Source organism: Aphelocoma coerulescens, chromosome 13 (assembly GCF_041296385.1).
Source record: "Aphelocoma coerulescens isolate FSJ_1873_10779 chromosome 13, UR_Acoe_1.0, whole genome shotgun sequence".
Lineage (NCBI taxonomy): Eukaryota > Metazoa > Chordata > Aves > Passeriformes > Corvidae > Aphelocoma > Aphelocoma coerulescens.
This window is the reverse complement of record NC_091027.1, coordinates 15265198-15283668: the sequence shown is the minus strand read 5'-3', so window position 1 is coordinate 15283668 and position 18471 is coordinate 15265198. Positions and strand designations below refer to the sequence as shown.

The 18471-nt window shown below is 41.1% G+C and overlaps 1 protein-coding gene across 4 annotated transcripts in view; it reads left to right on the top strand.

Moving 5' to 3' along the window:
- Positions 1-18471, top strand: part of SLIT3 (slit guidance ligand 3) — a 521085-nt gene that overhangs the window by 287566 nt on the left and 215048 nt on the right. For all 4 annotated transcript variants that reach the window (XM_069029271.1, XM_069029274.1, XM_069029272.1 and 1 more), the window contains exon 6: positions 2449-2520. In XM_069029271.1, the coding sequence (XP_068885372.1) occupies positions 2449-2520 (72 nt within the window). The remainder of the gene's footprint in view (positions 1-2448; positions 2521-18471) is intronic.

Below are 18471 nucleotides of genomic sequence, written 5' to 3'. Positions count from 1 at the left end.
AGTAGACAAGTTTCTTGTTACACACTTCTGCTCCCTCAGAGCAAATTTTGTGAAGTGCACAGGCCGAGCCTGGTTGAGGTTTGCTTGCTTATAAAAGATGCTTAACAAAAGTTTGGCACAATGTCAGGGAGAAGAGAGAAACACTCTTCCTGACCATCTCAAAACAGGATGATTGTAATTGTGAGAAGGCAGTTAGAGAAAAAGAAACGTTGGTCAATTTTCTTCCATGCTGTGTCACTAATGCCATGCAGGCTGTCAGTTCTTCAGCCCACTAGAGAGATTTATGGAATCAGTCCGTGATCCAGGAGATGGAAAGAGGCAGTATTGTTAGCTAGAGGAGAGTGCCTAATAGAGAATAAAAATAATGCACTTTACAAGAAGATTTTCATAGAAAACAGATGAACTTCCTACTGTCTCCTGGTTTTGCCTGGCTGCAGGTTAAGAGTTGAGCATAAAGACAAAGCAGAGATCAAATATATAAATTAGCCCTTGTTATGAAATATCACTTGAAAACGAGTTTTATTTTTACACATGATTTGAAATATACAATAAAATGCCAGACAAATGCAACTTGAGATGGTGGATTTAATGTGGTTTTATTCGACCACACAATTCTACTTTTTCAAGCCCTTTTTGTTCTGCTTTGCGTGTGTCTTCCTTAATTTTTGCCTTGCTAAGCCATTTTGTCACACTTTTACCATAGCTCTGCTGTGCCTCACTGTCACACCAAAGTGACAGCTTAAGACTTCCTTCTTCTGGGTCTGAAATAGCCTTTACTTTCTTTCTCCTCTGTCTGGATTGCCTGATCATTTGTCTGGGTTGAAGGTCTGTCTTTAAAGAACTAATATTTTGTTGCTGGCAAAATAAAGGGGAGGTGAAGGAGGGGTCAGAGTGTGGATCAGTGTTAAACAAATTGTGAAGGTCACAAAGAATTTTAATCTGACTTGAAAAAGAGACTTGTGTCCAGCAGCACATTCTTGTTTGTGATCGTCTGAATGGACAATTGTGGCTACTTTGAGAATTTGGTGTAGACTGCATGACTGGTATAAATTGAATTAGTCTCATGACAAGGACATAGTCCCCTTTTTTCCTTATCTGCCTGATGGAAAGCAGAAGAAAGCCCAGCGTGACACGTCTTGACCCGCAATGTCAGTGTGGGCTTTTGTGAGAGGCTCTGATTTCTGGCCTCTCATTTGATAAAACCAATTTGGTGGAGGCCAGAAAGGAGCTTGCTGAACACTAAATGTACTTACAGAAAAGGGTGTCTGGGGGTGAGTACAGAAGGCTGCCAGTCCCTCCTAATCATCGTTAGAGAGCCAGAGTTTCTTTCTGAAAATGGGGCAGAGCCTTGGGGACACGGTCACCCCCGGTGATGCCCTGTGCAGTTCTCTGCAGGATCACCTTTATTTGTCCTTTTGTCATCACTGTGCTTTCCCTTCCCTCCATTTGCTTATTTCTTGCATTTTTCTTTCCCACTCATCTGCCTTCCTTTCTTCTTCTTCCATTACTCTCTTGCCCCACCCTTTGTCCCCTAAACCAGACTGAAACCTCTCTCCCTTCTCTGTGCTGACAGGGCACCAGCAGCAAAATCAGGGTGAATGCTGCTTTTCCTTAGCACAAAAAACATGCTAGCTTTCTGGTTTCATGTCCATTTCCCTCCCATTCCTGATGCCCTCCTTCCTGCCCCCACTGCACTGGTAGAGGGCTGTGAACCTGGAACTATTTATAGTTCAGCAAGGGGAAAAGCACCTGAATGCAGGCTGGGTAACAGGAAAATGTAACCTGCACTCACAATGCAGATCAAACCATTTTTGAATGTGCTTTAAGTACTAGAAGGACTTTTTGAATTGCTGTTGATTTAGTTTTTTTGTTGTTTGTTTTTAAACAAGGACAAAAATTCAGGGGTTTTTTCCATTAATACACAATGCAGTGGGATCTTAATGCAGTAGATTAAGATTTTTTCAATGTAAATTTAAAAAGCTCTCAAGAGAATGATTGTCATGTTTTTCCTGAATATTAATTTCAAATAAGAAGCTGTAATCTGAGCAGGGGTAGCCAACTATTTTTGTAGTCAGAAAACAAACAGAAGCATGCTGAGAAAATTACATTTATACTACAGGACTGCAATTCCAAGGCATAAGATTTGGCTGCAGGTACTCTGACAGTGAATCATGGCATTGTGCCAGTGTCAGGATCACATTTGAGTGATGTTTTCTTGAAGTTCTGTCATTTGTATCAGGAATTCTGGTGGTTTTGGTTGGAGAGTCATTTCAGCTCATTCCACAGACCTCTAGAGGAGAGAAACAAAATTGAAAACACCGTGTGATGTAACAAATCCAGAAGCATCAACTTTTCCAAGCACGTGGCTGTTCCATTAGCTCATGCAGATTTGAGAAATGTGTTCTCTTTGTTAACACAACGTATTTTTTTTTCTGTTCTCTTATTCAGAGACCTGAGTGAAAACCAGATAAAAGGAATCCCTAGAAAGGCCTTTCGAGGAATCATTGATGTGAAGAACTTGTAAGTGACAACTTCATTAATATTTGTGGTGAAAACCTTTCTCCTCACGTTACATCTGGCTGTTCCTATCAGTTTGAGTGCCTTGTGTTCAGCTCTGTGCAACACCAAAGGGCCCTGCAGGGTTTTGTCAGAGGCCTCACAGGCTACTTTGGTCCCCATGCCTGTGAACACACCTGGGGAGGTTTTGAGCTAAGGAAAAAAACATACCCAAAGGCTTCACCCCTTCCTGCAGTACTGTCCTGGGGCAAGACGTGCATAGGAAAAACTTGGGTAGGGTCTGGGGGAGAAATTGAAATGTTTCGCTTAGTTTCAGTTTTCTGTCCCATCACTTATGTGGAAAGTAAATATGACAAAATGTGGCACCCAGACATGGTGGTTGAGCACAAATACCAGAAAATGAACAAAAACCAAGTGTGAGCAGTTAACTGTGCAGGCTTTGACAGCTTGTATTGAAAATTAAAATAATTTGTAAAAGTCTTTAAAGAGAGAGAATTTTTGTGCTAATGCAGCCAGTCTCTCCTAGCCTTTTTCTGTCAGGTAGTCTGAAATACAAGTAAAGACTTTGAGCTCTGTATTTCCAGAGCTGTTGGAGGCTCTTATCTGTTATATAACAGAACCCCATTTTGGTGCACACCCGCACACTAACGCACTGTTGGCTTTGTTGGAGTCAGCACAAGGTGAACTGAACAAGGAAATAACAGCCACTGCCTTGGTAGGGTCAGGATTTCCTGGGACAACCTGCAGCCACTCTCAGGAGCTTTTCAGAGCCAGTAGAGTTGGCACTGTGTTACCACAGTCAGTAGCTGACAACTGAGACCCACTGTGTTAAATGTTGGAAGCACATCATAAATGGTGTGGATTTTTTAAAATTTAGGAGAAGAAGCAGCTAGAGGAGATCTGAAAAGAAGCCCTTTTCAACAGACAGTCTTGAAACATACCTGTGCTCTGTTATGAGATCTTGCCCCAATGAAATGCTCTCAGGCACGTGATGTGATTCTTGAGGCATCCTGTGAAGGGCCAGGAGTTGGACTCGATGATCCTGATGGGTCCCTTCCCTTTTGTCATGAGTTATCATGAGTTTACTTGCATTGTGTGATCTATAGGAACAATAGATGGTATTTTGTTTCAGAAAATGTAACTTTCCCAGCTGTAATTCACTGTTAGTTGTCTGACTTCATTTCAAATAACAAAGTTTGCATTCAGAGTTTAGTTCACCTCTGACAAGCTGTCACAACAAACACAGGTGTTTTGATTTATGCACCCACTCTCAGTGCAGAAGGATCCAGGCTTTCTCCTTTCCATGAACTGATATCAAGGCATGACTGGCTGGAGTGTTTACAGGAACTGTAAAAATGTTGGGATTTCAAGCTTTAACAAAAAATTGTGTCTGTCAAGTTAGGCAGTATCTATTGTTTTATTGTAAAAGACAGTATCAGAAGTACATCCTTGTGCTGCAGTTCCTGTCCTTTGTGAGCACTGAAGTTATCACAGAGTCATGAAATAATTCTGGTTTGCAGTGGTCATCCAGCCCAGCCTCTGGCTCAGCAGGAGCACAAAGCTTGGTACTCTAACAGATTGCTGTTGTGAGCCACGAGTACGGATTGTTTAGATAAACAGCAGGAGAAGCACACTTTTTACTCATATCTAGACATTCTTTCTTGATAAGGAATGTATGAATCCTGTGCCCAGGGTGGTCCAGGAGAGCAGGTGACTGTTGCTTCCAGACACAGATGAGTGACCTGTGACTTGCTGAGACAAACATGGCACAATCTTGAGCCAACTTGCTGCTGGAAATACATTAAAATGTCTCCAGCAATAACTGTAAGGGTGTGATGAAAGCTGAACCAAGTTAATACTTAAAGCTCTTCAAGCTTTAAGCAGGAAGCTTGAATATGCTGATCCCATTCTCAGCCTACATTTGGCAGCCAAGTCTCTCCCTTCTGAGCCTCAGCAGGGACCATGCCAGCGAGCAGGGGTGTTCAGGTGCCTGAGCAGGAGAATGAGCCTCTGCCTCAGGGTGCCATTGAGCTGTGCCAACACCTGCCTGGTGACTGTGACACGAAGGTGCTGATGGCAGAGCAGCAGGGTTGCCTGTTTCTATGGTTATCACTTTGCAGATTTATTGTACTGTCTCAGTGTTCTTCCACCTTATAAAGTGTGTTTGTGAGGGAGATTTTAAGGCACAAGAAATAAAGCTACATATTGTCCCATACTCCCCAGCCCTTTTCAGTTTATATTTAGAATTTCTGTAGGGAAAGGCTGACATGGAAGGGTCTCTGTTTTCATGGCTTGACCTTTAACATGGCCTCACATTCTTCCAGGTCCTTCCCAAAGTGTCATGACATGTAATGTCATGACAAAAATAATAACTCTGGAGATATCGTAACAGGGACACAGCACGTGCTAGACCAGATGAAAGTCTCCAGATTAATGCTGTCTTTAACAGCAGCTTGGAAAGCTTCCCTCAGGACAAAATGCAGAGTTGATGCAATGGACTAAGCCAGGGCATGAATTCCTTTTGGATACCAGCTCTGAAACACGCAGCCTGAGGGCTCGATATAAATTACAGTGGGTGCCATTTGGAAACCCTGTGAGAATTACCCTGTCTCAGCATGGCCATAGCAGTAATGGACACAGAGTCGCAGGTTGTGTCCAGCTGGAGCAGACTGGTGTAAAAAAAGCTGCTTCCTGAATTTAAGGGCAGAGGTGCTGCTGCATCTGGGAAGCAAAGAGAGTCTTTGGTGATGTTCCCCAAGCACCAGGGCCACAGAGCTGGCTGGATACAGGAAAAAAAAAAAAAAAAAAAAAAAAAAAAAGGTTAAAATGATGGGGGAAGAAAGCATTACAAAAATCAGTGTTTCAAGATATTTTTCAACCCGTCTTCCTTTCTAAATGGTAAAAGCTTTCTATCTTTTATCATTCTCTTAGAAGAACAGTGAGCCCAGGAAAATGGGCTTGGATTAGGGCTGTGCTAAAGAAGAGTTTTAAATGTCAGGGAGGCCAGTGTTTTTGCACAAGACAAAGCCAAAGCAGAAACTGGAGGTTTGCAAACTCCTAAGTGGGTGAAATTTAGTTGTGTGAATTATTTTCATATGAAGTGTTTTCTGCTGTTTGAGTACAAAAAAGTCAAAGGATCTGCACACAAAGAATAAATTAGTGAGTCTATTTCTAACTGAAATGTAGAAATAATTATACAGCTTTTAGAAAGTTTCATGAGCACATAATGTCCATTATCAGTAGTGAATTTATTTGGGAATTTGGGAAAAACTGGCACTTTGAACATATTGTAGAGTAGATGTATAAACTCTGCTCAGCGACCCTAAGAGCTGAACAAGAAAGGGCAAGAGAGGGCCAGCCTGCAGAGCACACCTGTATTCAATTTCTGTTACTTATTACTTGGAGAACAGGAAATGTTTCTTGCAGGAATCTAGCCCCAAGTAAGCACATTTGTTTCAAGAATTAAAGTATATGGGTTGGGGTCTCGTTGAGCTTTGGGCTAACTCAGCGCTGTCAGCCATGGCCTTCAATCATAAATATATATAGAGCTGCTTCTTGGATTTCTGCACGTTTCCCCTGCTTGTATCACATCTCAGCATTCAGGGGAGTGTTCCTCTGGTGAGGCATTCCTGCAGTTGCTGTTGAATTAGCCTGCCCAGCCCACCTCACTGAGGGTAGCCAGGATCCCAGAACAGGGATATGCAGAGCTTGATGTTAGGAGAAAATTCCTCCCTGTGAGGGAGGGGAGGCCCTGGCACAGGGTGCCCAGAGAAGCTGTGGCTGCCCCATCCCTGGAGGTGTTCCAGGCCAGATTGAACAGGGCTTGGAGCACCCTAGTCTTGTAGAAGATGTGCCTGCCCGTGGCAGGAGGTGCAACAAGATGATCTTTGGGGTCCTTTCCAACCCAAACCATTCCATGAGTCTACGAACGTCTCCCAGCCAAGGAAAGGAGAATATCAAGCCATGTGCAGTGTGGATGGAGGGCAGAATGACGGAGCAGCAGAGCAGAGGGGGAGCCACCCTGACCAAGCAGCCGCCCTGAGTGAACACCACTCAGAGCTAGAGCCACATGGAATGACACAGGCACAGCTTTTTCTGTCAGGAGTTGCTGCAGTTTCTTGTTCTTGATTCACTGGAACTCAGTTCCATCCATATTCAGCTCCTGCCTTTTATTTCTCATAGGGTTTAGCTGTAAGATTCTGTAGCACTGGGAAAAAAAGAAGTTAACAGGTTCATGTGTCTTGGTAACACAGGCTCATTGCATTTCTGTCTGAATTCTTCTCAGCCTCACCTGAGATAATAGCTCCTATCACTAGGCCTGCAAGCAGCTTTCCCTGCATTGTGGGGCCACTTAGCAATTGTGGGTAATATCCTCCTTGATAGGCCTAAAGGTTCTTGTGGTAGAAGAAATGAAGCATTTAGATTTATTTTTTTTTTAAATACAGAAATACACCAGCACATATGTAACATTTAACACTTCTGCTATTCAGTACACATTTATTTTCCTAGTGGTTAAATTACCTCTGCAGTGGGGAAAATCAGAGCTCTGTGAGTACTGTAAAATATTGTGGTACCTATTAGTTTCAGTTCCTTATTTGTTAAATGGCTTTTCCTGGAAGATTCTGTTTCTTTTTCTGCATGCATCTACTATTAGCATCAATCCATGTGACTTTTACAAAAATTAAACATCTCGATTGCACATTCAGGTTTTGGAAAAAGCTGAACTAGCTCTTTACATTGAGAGGTATTTTGCATTCACCTACACAAAATATAAAAATGTTCCTGTGTAATTTTTTTTTAACTGTCACAGCCAGCTCTACAGAGTATATTTGTAGCTTCTGCCATTCAGCCATAGGAATAATTAAACATATCTGTCAGTTAAACTAATGAATAAACCCAAGGAAATAGTGGTTGATTTGTGTGTAGCCGTTTCACTAGAAGAAAGCAAGTGATTGTGAGTTATTTGCCATACATAAATATGCAGTAGATCTTAATGAAATGTTACACTACAGAACGTAACTCCTTTAGTCTGGGTTCTCCAGGGAAGCTATTATCCAGAGCCCTCTGAAATTCTTGGCCGTAGTTTCTTGACATTTGTGTACAGGATTCAGTGTTACTCTTGCAGTTTGCAGTAAAATAAAACAAAAGAAGGAAGATAAACAGTTGGCCAGATTTTCCACTCGTTTGGTGTAAGATCTGGAATAAGCCTTCTGAAGCCAGTGGTTGGCCTCAAATAAAAGCAAAGAAATGCCTAGAGGAGAATCGATTATCACATGTTGGGTTATGTATTTGCTTATGTATCTCTCACTGGACTGAAAAATGTGTGTCTATATTTGATGGTGTGCATGAAAAGTACAGTATGTTTTAAACAGGAATGCATAAAAATTTAAGGAAAGGATATATTTCTATTATGGAACAAGTTTCAGGTTGACAAAGAGCTGGCAGAACAGGTCAGAGGCATGGAAAGAGCTATTTGGGATCTCATTTGAGACAAGCCTTTTGCACTCTTTAGGGGGCAAAAAGATCACATTACTTCAACTGTATAAATTTGTAAATAATTTTCCTCCTCCTTGGCCGTAAATTCACACTGCAGTCAATGTATTCCAACAGTGTATTCCTTTCTAGCTCCTGTAATTGATCTTCATTGTGATAGTGACCATAATGAATTCAAGAGAGATCTCTGTGGCCATCACATTTGCTTTCCTAGACATTTCATTGTCACGCAGCATTATTATGACATTAAAATAACAAGTTACAAACTTACCACCTTCTATGGAGAAACACCACCTGCAGCGTCAGTTAATTTTATGAATACATTAGTTTGAGCTTTTGCCATCTGTTCTAGCCCTTATAATAAATGCAAAAAGCATATATTTCACAATTAACTCATTAAAAGGATATGATTGATTGAAATGCACACGCATGTTCCCCGCACAACACTTAAGGTGAGGTGTGCGGAGCCGGCCGAGCACGGAGAGACTGAATTGCAGCAGAGGACATTTTGTGAGACAGAAGTGTTTCTCTCTTGACATCCTCAGCCACACACACAGGGCCAGCACATCAAGTGACACAAAAGGTGACACTGGTTGCTTCATTGCTCTCTTGAGAGTCGTGGCCCAACCCTGCAGGGGCTCCCTCGTGGTTCTGCCCAGGGAGCTGCTGCTTTCCTGCCTGAGGTCACGGGGTGTACAATGCCCCTTGGTTTGTTTTTCTATTCTATTATGCTCTGAATCACTAACCTCTAAAATCTACCTGCCCTGACATTTCCAAACAGCTTCTCTTGTCTGTCTTATAGTAAAAATAAGAGAAAAAAGTAAGAAAGTCTAAATGCTGTGCAGGGTGGCTTTGGGCAGGCAGGAAGGTGTAGGGAGGAATTGTGTTTTCATTTGTCCCAGCTGGAGGTGCCTTCCTGCTCACTCTCTTTCCATCGGGAATGTCAGAGCTGCTGCAGCCACAGCCAAGGGAAAGCCTGTTAGGAACATGGATGAAAACCTGAAACTTAGTTCAGAAACTGCATAATCACAGTTTTTCCTCTGCCTCCAGTGAATCAGCAGAGCCTTTTTGCTCTCTGTGCTGCATTGGAGAGGTGATGTGTTTACCATCAGTGCCTTCCTGACAGTCTGTGGGAGCACAGAATCCTGGGCACAGGGTGTGTGCCCTGTCCTTGTATCCCTTCCCTTGCAGGAGAGTCTTGTGCTGGATGGCTGAGGGTGAGCAAGGGGTCTGGAATAAAAAGCTAACTCTGCACTTTTCTAGAATATGATGCACAGAGGCAGTGCTGAATAACTGTGCTCTCTGGCAGTTTATTGGAATTGTCATGAAATACTGTGGGGTTTAAATGCCATTACAACCCCAAAACTATTGCATGTCTCTTTTGACATCATAAGGAGTAGTCATTACTCAGAATTACCTTCTTGAGAAGAAACTTTCATAGGATTTTTGCAACATGCACTGATGCTAAGAGATACCAGTTGAGCAGTGATCTCGCTAGTGAGTGAGCCAGTTTCAGTCTTGATAGTGCATTTTTGTGAATGCTTGGCATTAGTGTTATGTCAGCCCACCAGGGGACGTTTTAGAAGGGCATGAAGTGATAGGACAATGGGGAATGGCTTTAAACTGACAGAGAGCAGGTTTAGGTTGGATATTAGGAAGATATTTCTTCCCTGTGAGAATGGTAAGACCCTGGAACCCTGGAAGTGTCCAAGGCCAGGCTGGACAGGGCTTGGAGCGACCTGGGATAGCAGAAGGTTTCCCTGCCTATGGCAGAGGGTGGAATAAGATGGTCTTTAGTCCCTTCTAACCCAAACTGTTACATGATTCTGTGATCCTGTGGTTCACGTGGTCAGCTGGAGGGTTTGGTCCCAACCTGCAGGATATTCCAGTATTTTAGGATAAGGGATGTTAATGAGAATGCTGCTTCCTTGCATTATTCCCCAACAGCCTGGGATGGTCCCATGTGCATCAGGGAGCAATGGAACAGATGTGTGCAGACCAACAACCTGCAAAGTCTGCAGCACACATGATAAATACTGAGTAACCCCAAAACCATTTCATGAAGTATTTAAACCTGTGCCATATTCAGTAGTGTGATCAGCCCATACTTGCATTTTTTAAACACATTTTGGTTTATGTAATCCCCTTTCTCATGAAACACCAGGTGGATGCACCAGCACAGAACGATCTTAAATCCATTGAATGTGCTAAACTATGGCTTGTACTTCACGTGAGATTGATTGCACAGATTGAAAATGCACCGCTGATTTATTTATTTTATTTTTTAAATGAAAACATCTGCATTAAGTAGAGTGGATGTCTGCTCTGTTCTCTTGTCCACTTGCATTTCAGGAAGTGTTTGTTTTCATGGATGTCTGTAGTTGTGGGCTCAACTGGCCACAAGGGATCTGTCACTGACAACTTATTAAAAGCTGAACCATCACTCCTGAGGAACAGATTTCCTCACTGTAAAGGTTGCTTTCCCCTGAGTAAAATGTCAGATAAATAAAAAGCTGAAATCTCTCTTAAGTGTGTTCTACTTATAAAATAGAAGTATATAAGCCAATAGTATTTAGTAGTGGTGGATGTATGCTTGGTGGCATTTAATATTTTTTAATTTTTCATTTTTCTGAGCTAATCAGAGCTGACTACCCCCATAATAAGGTTATACATTATTCTGATTTACCCAGTTTCTGTATTCTGGATATCCACTGCAGTATATATTGGTTTTAGTTTTAATTTTTGGGCAAACCACAGATTTTTTAATATTTCTTGTAGAAGTAGGACAAACAATACCAATTGTTTTCTCCTTTTCTGGAAATGTATTTCAAGCATTATTGAAAGCCTGCACTTTAAAGGTTCATAAGGTAAAATCCTGACGCTGATGACAAGAAAGATGAAGTATCCCATACAGGCATAAGTCATCCTTTCCATCAACTTCAAATTCTGTTCTGATCTTCCCCATGCTTTGTGCCTTGCATAATTTATTGCCTCCTCCAGCCTAAGAGGGCTCCTCCTGCAGCCATTAGCCATGAGCTCCGTTAGCTGGTCATCAGGGGGTGTTTGAAGAGTGACATGGATGTGCTGTGTCCCATCAGGAACGTGACACAGGTGATGCAGGGATGGGAATCCTTTGCACAGGAGACTGAAATAGTCCAGTCTTTGTGTGTCAGAACCTCAGGCTTGATGGTCACTTTTACAATTTCTCTTTGATTCTGTAAAATCTGGGAGTCTAGAGATTTAAATGGTATGTAATTCACTTGCCTAAATGGGACATTGGTGGAGTTTTTTAAACAAGATCACAAGCTCCAGGTCCGCAGTTTGATAAAAGAAAACCTCATCCCTAATCCTGAATGGGACCCATTATCTGGGGTTTGAAATCTGCTACAAAAAGTCAGGGTGACTATTGCTATTTCCTGAGATTACTTATCTGCTTACTTATTTCGCTGAGCCCTGCTCTGTGCTTTCTGGGCTCGTTATTCTTTTATCCTAATGAAGCACAGATACATTTTGATGCAGCACCCATGCTGCAGCACTGCTTTTGTATGGAGAGTAATGAATAGCAGATTTGGCTCTTTTCTGTTTTAATAGACTTACAAGAGTCTCTCTGACAGAAACAAACTCCAGAAAATACCTTGATTTAAAAACAGGCTCTGTGGTATTCTTACTGTCCTTTTGATATAAAACTTGATTAAAATGGGATGTGACATCAGTTGAAAAAGTATGAAAATCAAATTTTATTACGTATGTGTTTAGGCTAACCTATGCCTACAGTTTATCTTTGTATAATTTATGCTGTCTTTGTGCCATGCCTTAATTTTGAATACATTTGTTGAAGATTTCCTGTAGTATTCATCTATGATTGTCAAAAGGAAGTTTTATTCTAAAAAAAGAGATAGTACTGGTTTTAATTATGAATCTAAATAGCTTCATAACCAGAGTGAACTCTGAATTTACATCATTTTTATGATAGCCACACCATTCCAGGTTTATTGATTTTGTCATTTGCTTCATTACATTTAATGCAAACCTTTTGTATGAAATTATTCCGGTGCTGTGCTGGCCACGGAGAGGTCAGCGTGTGCAGTCTCTAGCCAAAACAGCACAGCAATATCATTTTAGTGCAGACTCCATGGATAAAGGGGGGTTGGAAATACTGTCCACCAGCAGAACAAAGTTTGCCTTTTCCTCTTGACCTTCCCAGCTGGACAAAGTTAAAACCACAGTTTGAGTTGTCTTTTTTCCCCCTCTTCTTTTCTCTCCCCCTGCGTTTCGCTTCAGCTCTTTGGTGACAAATGTCTGTTACTGGAGAGGAAAAGGGTGTTTGGGGGGTGGGTTTGGGCAGAGCCTGCAAGATCCCTGGCAGTGCCAGGCTGTGCTGGGAATGGCCTGGCAGCACCAGCTCTATGCCCAATGGAGATCTCCCAAAGGAGGTGGTCTGCAGGGAGTGCTGATCTCCTGCTCAGAAGCTGTTTTGAAGAGCCCCTTGCTTTTTGGCTTTCAAGGCAGAGACACTGTGTGTCTGAGGCCTCCAGTTTTTTGGCCATTTGACTGGGATTAAATTCTGATATTTCATTTTGTAAATAGGCAACAGTGTGCCAGGATTTGCTGTACATTTTAATGTGTCTCTGCCCATGGCAGGGGAGTTGGAACTAGATGATCTTTAAGGTCCTGTTCCAGTTTGGTCCCTTCCAGCCTAAGCCATTCTGTGACTCTCTGAATAAAACTTCTTGAGTTCTTAATTAATACTGCATCACTTTTTCTGGATAACATGATTATTATTTTTAATGTAACTTCATTTTAAGAAGTGTTGAAAACACTATGCAAAACAGGTAGGTAAATGGATCCTTGTTTTCCCAGAAGGCAATGACTTAGGCTCAAAAATTAATTTCAGTAATTGATTGGGGGACTCGATTTCCTGCACCACTCTTCCTTGACCTTGAAATGAGATGGATATCCCCCTGCTTTTGACCCCAACTCTTAACTCAGCTGCAGCTTTTTTCCTGACCCAAGCCCTCAACTCAGCTGCAGCTTTCTGTGTGAGAGCAGAGCTGCCTATTTAAAACAAGCCTGTGCAGCTTCTTGCCACATTTAGAGCCCAGAAGGGAATGATTATATTTTTCATTCAGTGATTCAGTCTGTTCCATGACTTTGCTATCCTGCAGTTGGGTGACTCCATGAGATAAAGTGTAGAAAAACAAAGCCACCTGCAATTCAGTTCAATACAAAATTGATATGCCTTGAAAGAAAAATATTAAACTGTGATGGTATAACTCTATTGTAGAGTTTTTTCATCACAAATTGTTTTTATAAGAACATATGCTCACTGTGTTTCAGCAAGGGATGTTATACAGTCCTTTTAAACACCTCAATTGCTGCATCACTTGAAAATTTCCTCAAAAGATGTTCAGATCATGTAAATCCTACATGGATATTAAGAAGATCCTATGGAGGATCTTTGTTTTATTAAAAAAAAACCCTCAGTGTTTTTGCTTGGATTTGCAGTGTTTTCTTCCTGTATAAAATAAGGATCTAAATCTGAGTAAAGCACAGAGGGAATTCTCAGGCACTCAGATATCTGTTATGAGATTAATAGAAATAAAGTTGATTATCTAGGTGCAAATCTGAGAATGGCTTTAGTATAATAGCTTTGAGGTAGGCAAGAATAAAACCCCTTTTGTTTAAGACCAGATGACACAGGGTGAGTGGAGACAGCAGCAGTGGGAAAGGCTGTGAGATGATTGTCTCATTTGTACAACTGATTTCTGCTACTGAATATCATTTCCCTCCACTTTTTTTTTTCCTACCAAAGGCCTGTGGGATCTAATTTTGCTTTTGTTTACCCTTTGGTAGTCCCATAAATGTCAAAGAAACAAATGAGAGAATTCCATCTTCATGTGGAAGTAACCTCTGCTCCAGTCTTTTGTGGGTTTCTTTAAAGCTCTTTTTGGAGTTATTTTTCCAACTCGTTGAGCAGCACAGTAGCACTATGGTAATGTGCATACCCAGCTTGTCCGAGGTGCATTTGCACACTTAGGATTCTTCTTCCTTTCTCTTGTTTGACTAGGGAAAATGAGGATTTTGGAATTGTTTATTTGAAAGAACAGGAGAGTTTCATGAATGAACGGCCAAGATTATTTCCCTATATAAATCCTGCATCAATATCCTGTCAATCACAAGTTGCTTCTATGGCAGTCATGATATGTTAATGCTAGAATATGGAGTGGTGCTTTTCAAAAAACACCCCAAAAAAGCCCCAACCTGAACCAAACCTACAAACCCTAGAATTTAACTCATTTGAAGAGATAAGAGATATATTCGTGCTGTATAAAAACTGTGATGTGGTGCACAAGAAATCTTAAAGCAAATTATTTGCATTAAGATGCCCATAAGCAGTTCTTGCTGCATTTCCAGGAGCCCAGTAAAAAGCATGCAGCCTGCCTCTCAGGGCAGCAAAACAGGACTCTTTCATACACATTAAAAATGGCATTTTGTGGTATGGGGTGGGAAATGGAGCTTTCTGGTGTGAAAATTAGCTTTAGAAATGTGATTGATTTTTTCCCTTTTTTTTCTTCTTCCTTCTACCTTTTTTTTTTTTTTTTTTTTTTTTTGGTGACCCTTCAGTAGCCCTGTATGCAAGTTTCACCCTTGAACCTACTTTATTTTGTATTTAATTTATATTCTTAAACTCGGGTCATATGCAGCAACAGCTATTGATTAGATCCTGCTTTTAAACCTAGTCTTACAGGGAAGATGACTGCTGCAAAGAGGTCAAGTGGTTTGCCTGAAATAATTCACTGAGTAAGGGAGGCTCACAATTATCTGAACCATTTGAGTGGGGGTTTTTTGCTGGGTTTTTAGTTTGGTTTTTAGCTCTCTGCCTGCAGCTCTCACTGCTTTTCAGAAATGTGGTGCTCTCCCTTCCTGAGGAGCAGCTGAAAACATAATTAAGGGTTAATGTTCAGGCAGGGAGGGGGAGCAGCCAGCCCTTCACAATAAGTTGGGCAATAAGCAGCGCTCTCAGGAGAGTGACTGAGAAGGATGGGAGCAATGTCCTGTGAAGCCAATTGTTCAGGTATCCTCTTTACCTACTTACAAAAAAAATTACTGCTTTGATTGCAAGAAAGAAAAAATTGGGGCTGGGCTTTTTTCTGGCCATTTTATTTCAGCGCTGTCAGGTCTGAGTATGAATTAGGTTTTTGAGGTTTTGTCTAAAGGGTCAGGTAAGGTGACTGGTATGTTCTTGTGATCCAAACTTTCTGCCTAATCCTACCTGGGAGTACAAGTTTTCTTGCACGTGGCATCCTTTTTGTCATGACAATCCTGGCAGAGGAAGCAGCTGTCTCTGTAAGAATGTGTTTATGGACTAATGTCAGGAAAAAATACTTATAAAAATATACACCACCTAGCAAGGAAATTTCAAAGTCATCTGGATCAATTAATTTTTAAGATCCTTTGATAGTGGCTTCAAGTTTGTAAGGCTTGTAGAATCTTTAATCAGTGGCTAGGGAGTAAATGTGAATGAACACTTCAGAAATGTAAGCATTTGTATTTAAGAAATCGCAATGTCTAGGATGACCTGAAGGTTGTTTTGATGATTTCAAAATAAAATATTTTTCTTTAAAAAAATTTTAAAAGTACAATTTGCAGAGAAAAATATTGAAGTCTGTAACTTGCAGGAGATTCTGTACATAAACCTGCCTCTGCAATATTTTCTGTTGATATCAGAAGTAAGGTGCAAAAATTATTTAATAATACTAACCATATTTCTAATAGTAAGCCATCGTCTATCCATAATTTTGCCTTAAAATTGGGCATGCAGTTTTCTCATGATGCTGTTTTTACCAGTTTTTGATGAAATAATTCTTTCACATTTACGTTCATTGCAAGTCCTGCATTTATAGATAAGCGCAGAGTTTTAAGTCACTCAAGTCCCCTGCAAGGTGGAATAAATCCCTTTGGAGGTGACCTATCCTCCTGCTCTTGCAATGTGTGTTGTTTTAGGATTACAGTTGTCCCTTGGTACTGGGATTTCTGAGCTGTGATGTTTCAGCTCCCAGGTCGAGTTATTCCTTGCCCAGCAGTTTATCTCTTCAGGAGATTGGCAATCCACAAGGAAAGCTAAAAGACCTCAGCACCTGTAGCTGATTTTCAGTTCTCCCCAAGAATTAAGCTTTTGTGAGGATATCAGGTACTAGCAGGGTTTTTGACGATTTTTTTCCCTTTCAAGCACTGCAGTCCAGTAAAACACCAGTGCTGCTATACATCTTTTACCTATATCTTTATAAGGTACTTTGTGGCAGTAGTGACATCATCAGTAATTACCTATTGCACAGAGTTCAGCACTTTTGAAATGAACTCTCCCTCCTCCATGTTTTATGTTAGTATTATACCTGTCCAAAGGCCAGAGAAGAACATTTTAATTTGGAAAGGATGTGGGTTAGTGGAACTGGAAGAGATGAGTTCAGTTCCTGAAATTTTGTGAAACCTCATGACACTGCTGACAGCTCAGGGGAGGAGGAATAAATGTATTAACGGGTGAGGGACTCAAATGCTGAAGTCATCCCATAAATGCCAAAAATAGATGGATGCCATTTGTTTTTATGAATTAAAAGAAACAGACCTATGGTTACATGTAGGTGGAAAGAAACTCCCTGGTGAATATGCACAAGAGTTGTCACATATGCTCCGTGCCACGTTTCTGAAGGATATGTGGCAGTGCCACATTGATTTGGTAAAACATTGTTTGGGAAGTTGAAGATCTGCTAACAAAAACTGAATGCAGTCATCCAAACATATTGGGTGCTTATGGTTCATATGGGCGTTCAAATAGAACATTTGTTCCAAAATGCTTGTAAACATAAATCTGCAGGATGGATTGCTGTCCTTACCCCCAGTGACAAACATTTCACAGATGACGTGAATTTGGCTGCCTTGAAACAGTGAAGCAAAACGGCTTTTTTTGTCAACTGTGATCCAGTTTGCTGTTAATTCCAGAGCACTTTTCAAAGTATTTAAAAATTGTTGTAGTTACTAAGTGCCTAGATAACCAAGAAGAACACTGGTTTTGGTTCCCATTTAATCTATTGGGTAACATTTGTTTTGGCTCCTACAATCTTTTTTTGGGTTTTCTTTTATTTTACTTTTCTTAGAGGTTCCTTTTTTTTCATTCTAGAAACTGGTTATTCTTTCAGAATGCTTCTTGTTCTGGTTAGTTCTTTTAAAGTGCTGGAGGCTTTCATTTGTTAGGTGTGGGTGTTTCACTGACAGCATAGGTGAGTTTGGGAACTGTTCTAGACCTGGTGTAGACAAAGGAGTGTGGTGGCAGAGGGGAACACAAGTCACAGAGGCACAGCTGGTGTGGCATCCTCAGGAATATGTCATAGGATGATTAATTTGGATATGGACAGCTGGTGAGGGAAGAGGAATAGGTCTTCAGGTTCGTGTTCAACTGCCCAACAAACACTCCATGTCCATGAGTGGACCTCGGGAATGGGAATAATGAGGGATCAGCTGCAGGCTGGCCTGCTCACGACTCTTGCTTGTGAGACCTCATTGTATGTGACAGAATAGCAGAGTTTAGTGCTTACTGAAGCCCTTTTCCACTCTTCTTAGTCTAAGGGAAGTGTTATTTGCTTACTCATCTATAAATACATGTATATGTAACTGCCTAAATTACATATATAAGCACACAGAGTCCTCAGAAAAGTGCAGAGTACTATTTTTATAAACTTAGTAAAAATACAAAGAAGCATATAAAAAGCATACAGCAAGATTTCACCCTTTCTTTACAGTTTTTGTAGTATAAGCAAGTAATGCAGCAACCCAAAGCACATATTGTGTTAACTTATTTGTTTGAAATCATGTAGCAGAACAAGCAAATTTGGGGCAATGAGGTATAGAGTCAGACTGTAAGAAGTAATTCCAGTGGGACTCTGGATGGGGAACTTGATTTCATTGCCTTGAGCATGAAGTTTGATGTAAATGCCTTAAAGGCTTGTGAGGTTCAGGCTGAATTCCAGTGTCTCTCTCCCTCAGCACAGACTCATCTGAACTCATCCAGACTCTTATCTAGAATTGATTACAAGTCGGCCACAGCTCTGACTTGCAAAATGGGATGTGATGCTAAGAAATGACAAATATAAAGACTTAAAATCAGAGGATCAAGGCTTTGCATATGCATTGAAGCAACCACTGGAAAACAAATTTCAAAGGTTTTTACGGTATCTTGCCAGCCCTGTTTTGTATCAGCAAGAGGGCAACAGCACAAGGCTGTAGTTACATGAGGTACTTGGGGCTGCTGCTCTTCCTCAGCTGGCCTGAGAAATCATGTACCAGCAAAGCAAAGTAACAGTTAAGAGTCAGAATTTGGAGCTGCATGTCATTTAGGAGCATTTTTGTGTTAAAAACAAAACCTCTGACTTTGATAATACCCAGGCAAGTCACCAGTGAGCAACACAG